Consider the following 12,708-nt stretch of genomic DNA (forward strand, 5'->3'; position numbering starts at 1 on the left):
TAGCCTGGATATTCAGATCTGCCCTTAAGGAGTGTGAGTCTGATCTCAGGTGAGCTGGGCCTCATGGGGGCTCCGGGTTGCCCCAGACTAGAACTGAGTCTGGCCCTGATTTCAGATGCCGAGCACTTGCTCAAGATGGAGAGTGGGGCTTTCCTTTGGCCACTATGTACAGCCTCATTTCTATGAATGCTTCAGACCCAGGCATCTTACACAGAGGTAAAGCCTCAGACCTGTGGGAGAGGAAGGTGGCACCCCAAAGTCTGGTGCCTACGGGGATCATTTCTAAAGGGATGAGCCCCCCTGTGGCCTCAGGATCCCTTCTTACCCTGTCATCATTACTTGGGCCCTGGCACTTCATTTCCCAAGCCATTGAATTGTGAAAAAACAGAATCCTTGGAGGTTTCCCAGTTGCTTTAGAAGAGAGGCCTGGGAAGACTGGCACAAGAGGCCAACAGGCTCTTCAAAAACCGCACACTTCACTCTTTCTCCTTCCCATTTCACACATGACTCCAAGCACTGATCACAATTCCAAAGCGGGGAGCTCCAAGTAGAGCTCTTGTGGCTGGAAAGTCCTTCTCTCTGACTGCCTGTTCATCTGAGTGGTCAGTTTGCTCAACAGGGACCGGGATTCCCCTGCCCACCTCCTCCCCATCTTCTTGTTGCCCAGTGATGCTATGGGTTGCCCTGAGCAGCAGAGTGATACAAGGGCCTCCTTCACTGCCTAAACCTCTTTCCCTGCCAGGCGCCTTCGAGCAGGACCCTGAGGCTCCCTACATGGCACCAGTGAATGGCAGGTTGTACCACATGCCGTGGTGTCCCACCTGTTATTTTCACCGCCTGCCACGAACCATCCACTGCAAAAGCTGTGACATCTGTGTGGAGGTGAGTGCTCCTCCTCCCTGTCCACTCACCAACCTATCTCCGGGCACCTGGCCAGGACCAGGAACCTCACATCATGAGTGGGCCTGGTGGGGGTATCAGACCATGTTCCCAGAGTGCTTCAAGTGGCTCTCAGCCACTGTTGGTCACTTATATATGTCATCACCTGTGTGTCTGCACCTGTCCAGGGAGGCTGGACTTGTTTGCACAGGTGTTGATATGCAAAGGGCATCACAACTGTGCTGAGCCTTGTGGAGTCAGGGGGAGGAAAAGCAGTGACTGTCCCCTCCCCTGGGTTGTTGATAGTAGATCCCCAGTCCTTTAGGCTGACTGCTGCCATGTCCTGGGGATCTTTGCTGGTCTTGGTCTGAGTGTCCCAGTTGGAAGGTTTCCTGGATTCTGAGTGCCTTTCTCTGATGTGCACACCCTGCTCGGTTTCACAAGTGCAGATGGCTGGTTGGGCAAGGGTGTTTTTTCATCCTTATCCAGTGTCTGAGAAAATAGAGGCCCAGAGATGTTCTATCCTGCTCCAAGTGATACCAGGCAGGTCTTGAGAGACAAGACCTCACTCAGGACAGGTGAACTGATGAGTTGTGGGGCTAAATGTGCTCTTACCATGGAAATGCCAGGTTCTCCCTGAGATTGGAACCTGTGTGTAGGGCCAAGAGCAGGCGGCCTAGAGGGCTGAATTGGGGGATGCCTCAGGATTCGGGGGTGATGGAGGTCAATCCAGACAGATCCTCAGCCCTGCCTCCTCTCCCCTAGGAGTTCGACCACCATTGCAGGTGGGTGAATAACTGTGTGTGGCACCGAAACATCCGGCTCTACCTGCTACTCCTCCTGTGCCTGTGCCTCCACCTGGGTGCTGTGCTGTCCACCTGCGTGGTTTTCATCATGCAGAGGAGGCACATGGCATTCCTGGACTATACCATGACATAGCCACACAGTCCCAAGGGCCCACCCTGAGAAGAGCTGGTGTGGTGGGGAGGGAGGGGCAAACAGCCAAGGAGGGACAGAGGAGACCAAGGGCAGGGCTAGAGGGAGAAATCACTTGGGCGGAATGTGAAGGAGATGTGGAAGGCCAGTGGGGTCAGTGACATGGGCCGGGTAGGATGCCTGTGGAGTTAAGAATCTAGGGGAGCCACAGAATAGGGTAATAAAAGTTGAAAAGGGACATGTGGGTGGACAGTGTGGTGGAGTAAGGTTTCACTTGGGTGTACTGGACTGACTGTCCAGTCCAGGGAGGGAGAGTGTGTGGGTGATGCTAGCTGGGGTGGGAGGGAGGGAGGAAGGAGTTGGGTAGAAAAGCGGGGCCAGGGAAGAGCTATTCCATGGCTTCACTTCTTAGCCTGTGCACAGCATCCTAGTGGCTGTACCTGCTGGGGCCCTCCTGCTACCCCTCATCCTGCAGTTGTTCTTCAATGGAGTGGTCATGGGCATAGCCAGGCAACCCTATGAGGACCAGGTAAGTGGTCTGAGTGCGTGTGTCCTTGACTGTGTGGAGGCATCTTGTACCTCTGCAATTAGGCACTTTGTGTGCTTTCTCACTGCCCTTGGCCCTGATGTTGCTTCATGAGTCCTTCGAGACCCACCTCTGAAGATGCAACTCAGATATCTCTATACCCTGGAGCATTGGTGGCCATTCTCCCTCTGGGTGCATTGCATTGAAAGCCTACTGTGTGCTAGGTGGCAGTTACTTGAGGGATGGGTGTAGAGATGAGTAAGTATGTCATGCACTTGTGTTGATCAGCAACCTGCAATCAGAATAACACCGGGAGACTCCCAGGAACACTGAGAAGAAGGGTCAGTCCTGAGTGGTGTAACAGACTGGAAGAGACTGGGGTTTTGGTGAAGCCCATGCTGTAGAGTAGAACATGCCACTCTCTGTGTCCTGTGTGCTTTTGGAGAGGAGACAGGAGGGCATTGACTGGTGGAGGTACAATTTTGCAGAAAGGCCCAGAAACCTGAAAGTAGGGTATTAACAGAATGATGAAGAAGCAGATCCAGTTCAAGCACAAGGTGGTATGACATTTACTCCAAGTCGGTCAAGATTAGAAAGACCCAGAATGTCAAGTGTGGAATGTAGTTTTCAAGTAGTGGAAACCTGGGAGCCATGGTAAAATTTTGTAAAAATGTCAATAATTGAGGGTAATTACAAATAGTAAAATTCACCCTTTTTAGTCTCTAGTTAGGGATTTTGACAAATGACATCCTGTACTCTCCACCAAGATCAAGGTTAACCAGTTTCATTACCCCAGAAAATCCTTTCATCTCTTGTTGTCACATTCTCTCCCTAAGTCCTTGCTGGTGTTTCTCTTTCCAGAATCATGCATAAATGGTGTTGTGGGCTTTCTAGTGTGGCTTCATTCACTGAGCACAATACATTTGAGATTCATCTATGTAGTTGCTCATATCAGTAGTTTATTGTCTTTTGTTTCTGTGTAGTATTGTATTTCCCTACAGATTATTTATACATTCACCAATTGAAGGATTTTTACTTTGCATCTAGTTTTGGCAGTGTTTTTGTTGGTCTATTTTGTTTTGTTTTTGTACCAAAAATTGATCCCCGATGTGCTTAACCACTGAGCAACATTCCCTGACCCCTCCACCACCACCACCACCACCCGCACCCTTATGTTTTCTTTTTGAAAAATTTAAAAAATTTTGAGAAAGGGTCTTACTAAGTTGCTTAAGGCCTTGTTAAGTTACTAACTTACTAATTTTCTGAGGCTTTGAACTTGCCACCCTCTTGCCTTTGCCTACCAAGCCACTGAGAGTACAGGCACGGTCTACTGTGCCCAGCCAGTTTTGGGCAGTTACAAATAAAGCCGCTAAAATAACCATTGGTGCACAGACATGTGGACATAAGTTTACATTTCTGTTGGATAAATTGTTAAGGGTGGCATTGCTGAGTCATAAGGTAAACATATGTGGGACTTTTTAGGAAACAACTGTACCGTTTCTACTTTCTACGAGCAATGAATGAGAATTCCAGTTGCTCCACAACCTGGCTGGGCACAGTAGACCGTGCCTGTACTCTCAGTGGCTTGGGAGGCAAAGGCAAGAGGGTGGCAAGTTCAAAGCCTCAGAAAGTTAGCTTTGACACTGTCATTTGTTACTATTCTTTCTTCTTTTCAAATTGTAGCCTGTCTAATAAATGAGTAATGGTACCTCACTAGGGCTCCAGTCTGTATTTTCCTAATGACTAAAAATGTTCAGCATATTTTCATGTCTTCTCAGGCATGGGTATATTGTTGGTAAACTCTTTGCTCCAGTCTTTTGCCCATTTAAAGAAAAAAGTGTTGTTTTCTTATTGTGTTTCAGGAGTTCTGTATACAGGATTCACATCTATGTTTTGCAAATATTTTCTTGCAATTCATGGCTTGTCATTTCATTTTCTTCATAGCATCTTCCAAAGAGCAGGAGTCCTTAGTGTTGCTGTTTTTCCAGCACTGGGGATTGAGACCGGGTGCCGGACCACTGCGCTTCTTCCCCAGCATTCGTTGTTGTTCACTCTTAATGGAACCTCATGTCCTGTGTGAGGAACAGTTTCATTGCTTTCTTCCCCATCTGTGTGTCTTTATTGCTTTTTCTTTGAGCTTTGACTAGGAATGATAGGAGTAGGCATCTCTGCCATGGGATTCCTTTAGTATGGCAATCACTTAACTAAAGGCTCTTTCAGGAAGACTGGTGGGCAGCATCAGTGGGGGAGGGGAAGCTGAAGACCCCGAGACAGCTGAACAGACAGAGGAACCTGTCTGCTCATCACCTCCCATCCTTTTAGTCACCAGCCCACCACTGCCATATGTGCTTCCCTCCCACCTGTGACTCCTGTGCTTGGCCCTTATTCCTCAGCCCTGTGGTCTGCCTGTCTTCTCCTCTCTCCAGCTTCTAGTATCACCATTGAGTTTGCCTGGCAGATTTTACCCTTCCCCCATCCTGTGGTTCTTCCAGCCCCAGGTCCGGCCATACGCCATTGCCCTTTCTCATCTGCTCAGAGTGAGGCCCTCCAAGTCAAGGGTCCCCAAGTCTCAAGGAACCTAAATGCAGTCTGCACTCTGGGATTCTTCAGACAGGGCTCCTTTCCATTACCGCAGCACCTATTTCAGGCACTGATCCCATGCTCCAACTTTTACTCCTACCATACTCCATTCCATTACTACAACTCCTCCTGGAGTCACTTGTTTGGTGGTTGGTGGCAAAGAGTCTGGTGAAGACCACATAAGTTCAACTCCCAGCTGTAGAACTGACCAGCAGGGAGACCTTGGGTATGCTACTTAGCCCCTGGTCACTCAATTTCCCTAGGTGTAAAACAGGGAATTGTGGGTTAATTCATGTAAACCACATAGAACAGTGGCTGGTACCAAGAAGTGCCCTATGTGCTGCTGTTACTATTACTACCATTCCTTCCCATGGTCATCTACACATGTCTGTGCCTCTTCTTAAAAGCCATACAAATCCCACCCTTAGCACCCCAGGCCTCCACTCCACCTGTTATACCTTCTGGGCCTTATTTCCTGAAAGAGTTGACCTTGTTCACTAGCTCACCCTTCACTTCCTTGCCCAGGTCTGCCCAGCCCTTGCTGTCAGGATGATGCTCTCATTAATGGCCAAAGCCAGCAGACATCTTCAGACTACTCTTTCAGGATTGGACACAGCCTCTGAAACCAGAAGTAGCTGTCTCAGCTCTTAACTCTCTGGGCTTCTCCTCTTCACGTGCCTGGGTGCTGTGAGCTGGGTTGCCTAGATGGTTCCCATGATACCCTCTCTATGCTCTACCCTGTCCACTCCCCATGGTGCTCAGGGCCATGTGTTGCAGCTGCCCTCACCACTGAAAGTAGGCTGGCCATGCTGTTTGCAGGGTGCTTTCCATCCCCAGTGCAGTGACTGGGTTTTATTTTTTGCTACTTGGTAATGAACCCTGGGGCACTTTACCACTGAGCTACATCCCCAGTCCCTGCTACATTTTATTGTAAATCAGGGTCTCGCCAATTTGCTGAGGCTGGTCTCAAACCTGCCTCAGTGTCCCAATTCACTGGGATTACAGGTGTGTGCCACCATGCCTGGTTGGACAGAAGCATTTTTGATGCCCTGAAATATTTCTGATGGGGGTGCATCTCAGTGGTAGAGTGTGTGCTTAGCATGTGCAAGGCCCTGAATTCTTCAATCACCAGCACACAAAGAGAAGACATCTGAATCAATGAGTGAAGCCACAAACAGAAGAATCAACATTTGGGGATAGAAGGAAAGAGAGAAAGGAACAGAGAGAAGCCTGGTGCCCTGATCCCCCAGGATAAGGGGAGAAGGAAAGGCAGCAGGAAGTTGGTCAGATGATGGGGCAAGAAGAAGATGCTGCTGGATTTTGGTCCTGTGGAGTGTGAGGGTGTTTGAGACACACAATTGGAGCAAGAGCCCCAGGTGTGGAGCCAGTGGGAGAGGCTGGTCTGGGTGCCTCAGAGCTGTTGGATTCCAGTTGTGTGTGATAGTGTTCCATGTTGGGAGAGGAAGGTATTCAAATTTACTGCTAAGTTCTTAGAAATTTATTAATTATCATTCATTAAGCATTTTGTATACCTTATGTACAATCAATATTTCTTATGTATGATATATATCTAATCAAACATTCTTTCTCTAAATTTAAAAATTCTGCAACTTTTTAATACTCTGATATTAATTTATTTCTTCTGGTACTAGGGATTGAACCAAGGGGTGCTTTACCACCAAAGCTGCATCCCTAATCCTTGCTATATATATATTTTTTTGAGATAGGGTGTCACTAAATTTTTGAGGGCCCTCCTCAGGAGTGACTTGATGTATAATCTCTTTTTTTAAAAGATGAAGGAGGAAAGCAGATTGGCATGATTGTGGATAAAAATTTAAAACAGCAAGGTACTGATTTCTATCAGAAATTATTAGTTTTCATAATAAATAAAAGTGAAACTTCATTTTACCCTGCTGCTGTCACTATATAGCAGGCATTTCTTTTCTCTCTTTAAATTATCTGTGTGTGTGGGAAAACTCAATGCCATTACATGAATTTTTAAAGATTAAAGAAAAATTGTTGAGGGCCTTGCTAAGCTTTTGAGGCTGGCCTTGAACTTGCGATCCTTCAGCCTCAGAATCCCAAATCCCTGGGATTCTGTGTGCACCACTGCACCTGATGGTATATTCATTTCTTAAGTGCTGTGAACACCATAGAGGAGGCAGAACCTCATAGAGGATAATGATTCCTATTGTTTTTTGGACATATTCCAGAGCGGTTCTGATGTGGAATCATCTTTCCTTCAGTGGAGACGAGTGTTGGATAGAGGTGCTGGATAGAGGTGGATAGAAGTGCTGCTGGGCCACTTGCCATTATAACAGAATATTTGCTACCTAAATCTCATGAAGTTGGATTGAAACTCCACCTGGTCTGGAAGGAGGAGGGGTCGAGGGTGATGGATGAACTCAAGGGAAAGAGAAAGTATAATAAGGTAGAGGAGAAGACAGTCCGTGTCCAGGTAAGGACATGACTTTTGAGGTTGACCTTCCCTGCTTTGTGTACTGAAGTTCTTCAGCTCAGATTTTCCTGGAAAATCTTATTTTTGACTAGGAAAATATGTTTGGGCATCCCTTGCTGCTACTAGTCACCCAGATAGTTAAAGTCAGTGAAGTAGATTTTTAGAAAAAATCGAGAGATAAAAGAGTAAAGTGGGAGCAGGGTGGTGACACCATCTTTGGATCAGTTGAGCAAAAGAGCACTAGAAAGATCTTAAAAGGTACCTGGAAGGATTAGGTTAGAGGACAGGTGTGGCCAATGGAGGCAGAGCAAGGATCCTGCAAAGGGAAGCACAAGGGGATGAGGAGCCCTGAGAAGGCAGGAGAGGTGAGTGCTGGGTCAGCACTGTCTGGGGAGAGCTGCTCACAAGTGGGTCGAGGGAGGTCACTCTTCCTTGGAGCCTGGGAAGGCAGGAGGCCCTGGTTACTCTTGGAGCCTTGCCATGAGCCCATGTTGAGCCCTGTCTTAACTGGCCAACTTAGCGAGGGTCACTGGGAGATGGCCTTGCCCAGTCCTGCTGATTCTGAGCTCCTCTTCCCTTCCTCATCTCCCTCCAGCATGATAACCCATATGATGCAGGCTGCAGAAGAAACTGTTTCATCATTCTCTGTGCACCCTTGGGACCCAAGTGAGTTGGTAAACCAAGGGCTCAAGTGGTGGACCCTGGGGCTGGTGGTGTGGGATGAAGCTGGCTCTATTTCCCTGGTCCCTGTCCCCAGCTCCCAGGCCCTAACACTTCCTGTTCCTTTGCTTTGGGATTTTCTCCAGGGCACTCTGGGAGTTTCTGGGAATTTTATTCTTCCTTGGTGTTTTAGGTTCTTGCCCCATGAAATGTGGTAGAGGGGAATTGCAGCCTGGATAAGGCTCCTGGATGAGAGCCCTGGGCTCTGTGCCTTCCCAGCTGAGGGGTGAGAGTGCTCAGGGACACCAGGCCAAGGTGGGCAGTGACTCCTTGCATTTGGCCTGTTGCTTCCCAGGTACATGTCAGAGGCTTCTGTGTGCCTTCAGGTGGAGCAGGGCACCACCTGGGGGCCAACATAACATCTTAAAGACCTCCTTGGGCCCAGGTGTGCAACTCAGGCCCTCCCAAGGTTTGGCAATTCTGCACCCTTACACAAGGTAAGGAGTATCATCGGTTGAGCTTTGAAACATGGGAGTTTGTGCTTGCACATGTGTTGGGGGAAGCCCCCAATATCGGGCTGGCTGTGAAGCTGAAGCCCTTGGAGCCTAAGGAGTGGGATTATGGACCTGGAGGATGTAGGGCCAAGTCACAGGGCTTCAGAGCACACCCAGTTTTCCCTGGATAGACAAATGAAAAATGCTGCACTGCTAACTATCTGGTTGGCCTGGGACAGTTCCTTACCTTCCTCAGCCATTAATGAGGTCTGAGATTAGTCCAGTAGCTTCTAATGTTTTAAAATAAATTATTTTTTTTAATTGGAAATTTTTTCTCAGTCCCATATGAATCAGATGGAGTGTAGTATTAGGAGTGCAGTTGGGTGGGTAACCCCCAGTGCCCCCCAAGGGCCCTTGCAGTGACTTGTGGTGCCAGTCCTCTTTTTTTCCTGCCTCCAGGAGATGAGCGACTTGACTGTGAGCAGTGGGGTAGAGGTTAGGGAGAGCCCCCATGTCCTGACTCTGTGTTTATCTTCACATCAGGCCAGTGCTGCAACATCCCACCCTGTGATGCCTGGTTGTGAGCCCTACATCAAGGTCTCTCAGGCCTGAGCCCTCACTGAGTCCCCTGTTAGGGCTGCCATGACCCCACAGGTATGTATTTCTTATAAAATATATTTTTTGTTGGTTTTTATCACTTCTCTGTCTGTTTGTTCTACGTTCAGAGAAGCAAGTTTCCTGTGTGTGTGGTGAGGCTATGAGGGTCTGGTCAGAGCCCTCCTGGAAGGGAAGATCCTTTCTCTCTGGAGACTCAAGCTCAGGAACCAACACTATTTGGCTTTTTGACCTTGGGAAGACACTTAGAATTTCTCTCATCCTTAAAATATGGCAACAGTAATAATTACAGTGACTGACCTGTCTGACTTCCTGGCAAGGGCTGCAGATGAGAGGAGAGAAAATTGACCAACCTGGAAAATACCCAATGCACCTCAACTACTCCAAAATATAGAAATGGAACTTATTTATTAGTAGTAGTTATAATTGTGTGTGCACATGTGTGTATTATTTAGGAGTGTGTGTGTGTGTTTGTGTGTGTGTGTGTGTGTGTGTGTGTGTGAGAGAGAGAGAGAGAGAGAGAGAGAGAGAGAGACATGTGTGTATTCTTTAGGAGTGTGTGTGTGTTTGTGTGTGTGTGTGTGTGAGAGAGAGAGAGAGAGGGGAGAGAGAGAGGGAGAGAGAGAGAGAGAGAGAGAGAGAGAGAGAGAGAGAGAGAGATATTGATTTTGTGTGGTACCGGGGTTTAAATCAAACCCAGGGCTTTATGCATGGTAGGCAAGCCCTTCACCCCTGAGTTCCATCCCCAGCCCATTTTTATTTTCAGACATGCTCTCACTAAATTGGCCAGGCTGTCCTCCAACTTGTGGCCCCCTTTCTCAGCCTCCCTGATAGCCTCCCAAGTTACAGGAGTTAACTGCCATGACTATCTTACGGTTTTCTATATGCAAGATCTTGCCACCTGCAAATAGTTTTTCCTTCTTTTTTTCTCAGATGGATATTAAATATTTTTTTGCTTAATTTCTGTAGCTATAGTTTTTAATAAATATAAGGTTTTTCATAAATGTCCTTCATAAGGTTGAGGAAGTTACCTTTCAACTGTGTGTGTGTGTGTGTGTGTGTGTGTGTGTGTCTTTTTTAATTCTGAAAATGTATTAGATTTTGTCAAATGCTTTTTCTGCACCAAATGATCATGTATGATATTTTTCCTCCACTATTAATGTGGTGTACTACAAATTGACATTTTCTCCAAGTTTTAGTGTTTATAGCTTGACTGACCAGGTCCCAGATGCAAAGATACTATCTTTAAGAAACTGTGGTGGTGGGGGGGAAATTACTCTTTAAATTAACTACATAGTATATGATAAGAATGGGCATTATAATATAAAACCTTTCAACACATAGTAGTTAACTGCAGAGACCATTTTTATCTTAGGAAAACGGTGTTCCAAATTTCAGTGTAAACTGCTAGCAAACTTCAATTCCTTTGTGTGGCAACTATCTTATTTCTGTTTTCATACTCTTCCACCCCAGCCTGAGTTATAAGGTCTGGAGTGCTTTTTTCCCCAATCACAAGTGTGATTACCATTATTTTTGATTCTTACAATGATCTGATGAGACTCGGTCGGAGATGTATCTTGCATTCATTACAAGAGCACCACCAAGGTGATCCTGCATGATGTTGCAGTCATCTTGGCCATCTCCCCAGTTCCCAGTTTGGTGATGATGTCTCAGACTATCACCTATACAACATTTTTTTTTGGGGGGGATGTACTAGGGATTTACCAGGAGATGATTTATCCTGAGATTTGTCCCCAGTCCTATTTATTTTTTATTGAGTCCGGGTCTCATTAAGTTGTTGAGAACCTGACTAAGTTGGTGAGCCTAGCCTCAAAATTATGATCTTCCTGTCTCAGCCTCCAGAGTTGATGGAATTATAGACATATGCCACCATTCCCAGCTATACTCTATACTTATAAATGTTGAATCATTTTTGCATTTCTGGGATTAATTCCATAGTCAATGATACATAATATATTTAATATGCTGCTGAATTTAGGTTGTTATTTTTTTTAAAAGATTTATTCTATAGTTGTAGTTGGACAACTACCTTTATTTCATTAATTTATTTTTATGTGGTGCTGAGGATCGAGCCCAGGGCCTCACACATGCTAGGCAAGCACTACTGCTGAGCCACAATCCCAGCCCTCAGTTGTTAGGATTTTTAAAAAAGATTTTTGTATTTAATACTCATAAAGGATATTAATTTTTGTTTTCCTCTGTGATGTCTTTGTTTGGCTTTGGTATCAGAGTAATATTGGTCCTGTAAAGTAGGTTAGGAATTGTTCCTTTCTCTTCTACTTCTTGACTGACCAGGTCCCAGATACAAAGATACTATCTTGGTAGAGTTTGAGAAGGAGATGTGTCTATTTAAAGTTTTGGTAGAATTTACTAGAGAATCCATACTTTTCTTTAGAAGAGCCTACTAGCTTGTCTACCTTGTTTATTTTCCCCTTTACTTCTTTTAGCTGTTTTAGACTAGATTCTTTTACATTATTGGTTTTTAAGAATTTAAGTGCAATTCTAGTATAGTATCAGTTCTATTGACTTATGAAATACTTCCTCTTGCAAGAATTTCACTTTGTAATAAGTTGTCATTGCAAAAATGTTTTATGTTGTAGCTGAGATTGGTGGGAAAGGAAGATGCTAGTGTGTTATTATTTTGCATTGTTTCTTTGTTATTAATATTTTGCATTTTTTAGATTTACGCTACAGTAGAGTATATTTTGACATACTATACGTACATGGTGTATAACTCCCCATTCTGGTAGTTGTACATGATGTGTAGTTTCACTGGTGGTGTGTTTATATGTGAACATCGGAAAGTCATGTCCAATTCATTTCACAGTCTTTCCTATTCCCATTCTCCCTCCCTTCCCTCCCTTACCCCTCTTATTGTGTGTTAGCATCTGTATATCAGAGGGAACATTTAGCCTTTGGTTTTCTGGGATTGGCTTATTTTAAATTTGCTTTCAAAAATATTTTTTATATATTTTGAAATTGTAGATGGACACAATACCTTTATTTTATTTATTTTTTAAATGAGGTGCTGATGATCAAACTCAGTGCCTCACATGATCTAGGCAGTGCTCTGCCACTGAGCTCCAGCTCCAGCCCCTTGCTTTCATTTTTGAGATGGAGTTTGACTATACTGTTCTGTCTAGCCTCCAACTTGTGGTCTTCCTGTCTGAGCCACTGAGTAGATGGGATCACAGGCCTATGCCACCATGCTTGGCTCAAGATGCAAGTTTTAAATGAAAGATGTTTGTGTTCACAAATGAATGTTTTTGTGTTATGATTTGTACATATGTGTGTGTGTGTGTGTGGGGGGGGGTTTAATGTGGTACTGGAGACCCAACCCAGGTTCTACCTCACATGTGCTAGGCAAGTGCTTTACCACTTACGTATGGCACCAGTGCTTGTATGGGATTTTGTTTACTATATAACATCATAACTCTATGGATTCAGATGATAACAACCAAGAATTCAAAAAGCTTTTTGTATTTGAAAAATACAAAAAAAATTCAAAATACATGGTGCTAATATCAATAGATTAATGA

At 45.4% G+C, this 12,708-nt stretch overlaps 1 protein-coding gene and 1 long non-coding RNA gene across 2 annotated transcripts; both read left to right on the forward strand.

The window, feature by feature from the left end:
* Window positions 1–229: 229 nt before the first annotated feature.
* On the forward strand, window positions 230–2,093 carry LOC131424875 (palmitoyltransferase ZDHHC19-like). The gene is made up of 2 exons (XM_058585052.1): window positions 230–882; window positions 1,645–2,093. Exons 1-2 carry the CDS (start codon window positions 670–672, stop codon window positions 1,816–1,818), a joined length of 387 nt encoding a protein of 128 aa, XP_058441035.1. The 5' UTR covers window positions 230–669; the 3' UTR covers window positions 1,819–2,093.
* Window positions 2,094–3,998: 1,905 nt separating this feature from the next.
* Window positions 3,999–9,628, forward strand: LOC124105456 (uncharacterized). Its single transcript, XR_006855730.2, has 3 exons — window positions 3,999–8,045; window positions 8,395–8,536; window positions 9,077–9,628. It is a non-coding gene; the product is annotated as an uncharacterized LOC124105456 (long non-coding RNA).
* Window positions 9,629–12,708: the final 3,080 nt, after the last annotated feature.

Source organism: Marmota monax, unplaced genomic scaffold (assembly GCF_021218885.2).
Source record: "Marmota monax isolate L192 unplaced genomic scaffold, Marmota_monax_Labrador192_F-V1.1 WCK01_AAM20220418_F8-fsc00100, whole genome shotgun sequence".
In the NCBI taxonomy this organism is placed as follows: domain Eukaryota; kingdom Metazoa; phylum Chordata; class Mammalia; order Rodentia; family Sciuridae; genus Marmota; species Marmota monax.

Excerpts from the sequence above, each read along its gene's own strand:
- LOC131424875 (XM_058585052.1), top strand. The coding sequence starts at position 670 with ATGCTATGGGTTGCCCTGAGCAGCAGAGTGATACAAGGGCCTCCTTCA. Across the intron at positions 883-1,644 it reads GCTGTGACATCTGTGTGGAG|GAGTTCGACCACCATTGCAG; the intron begins GTGAGTGCTCCT and ends CCTCTCCCCTAG.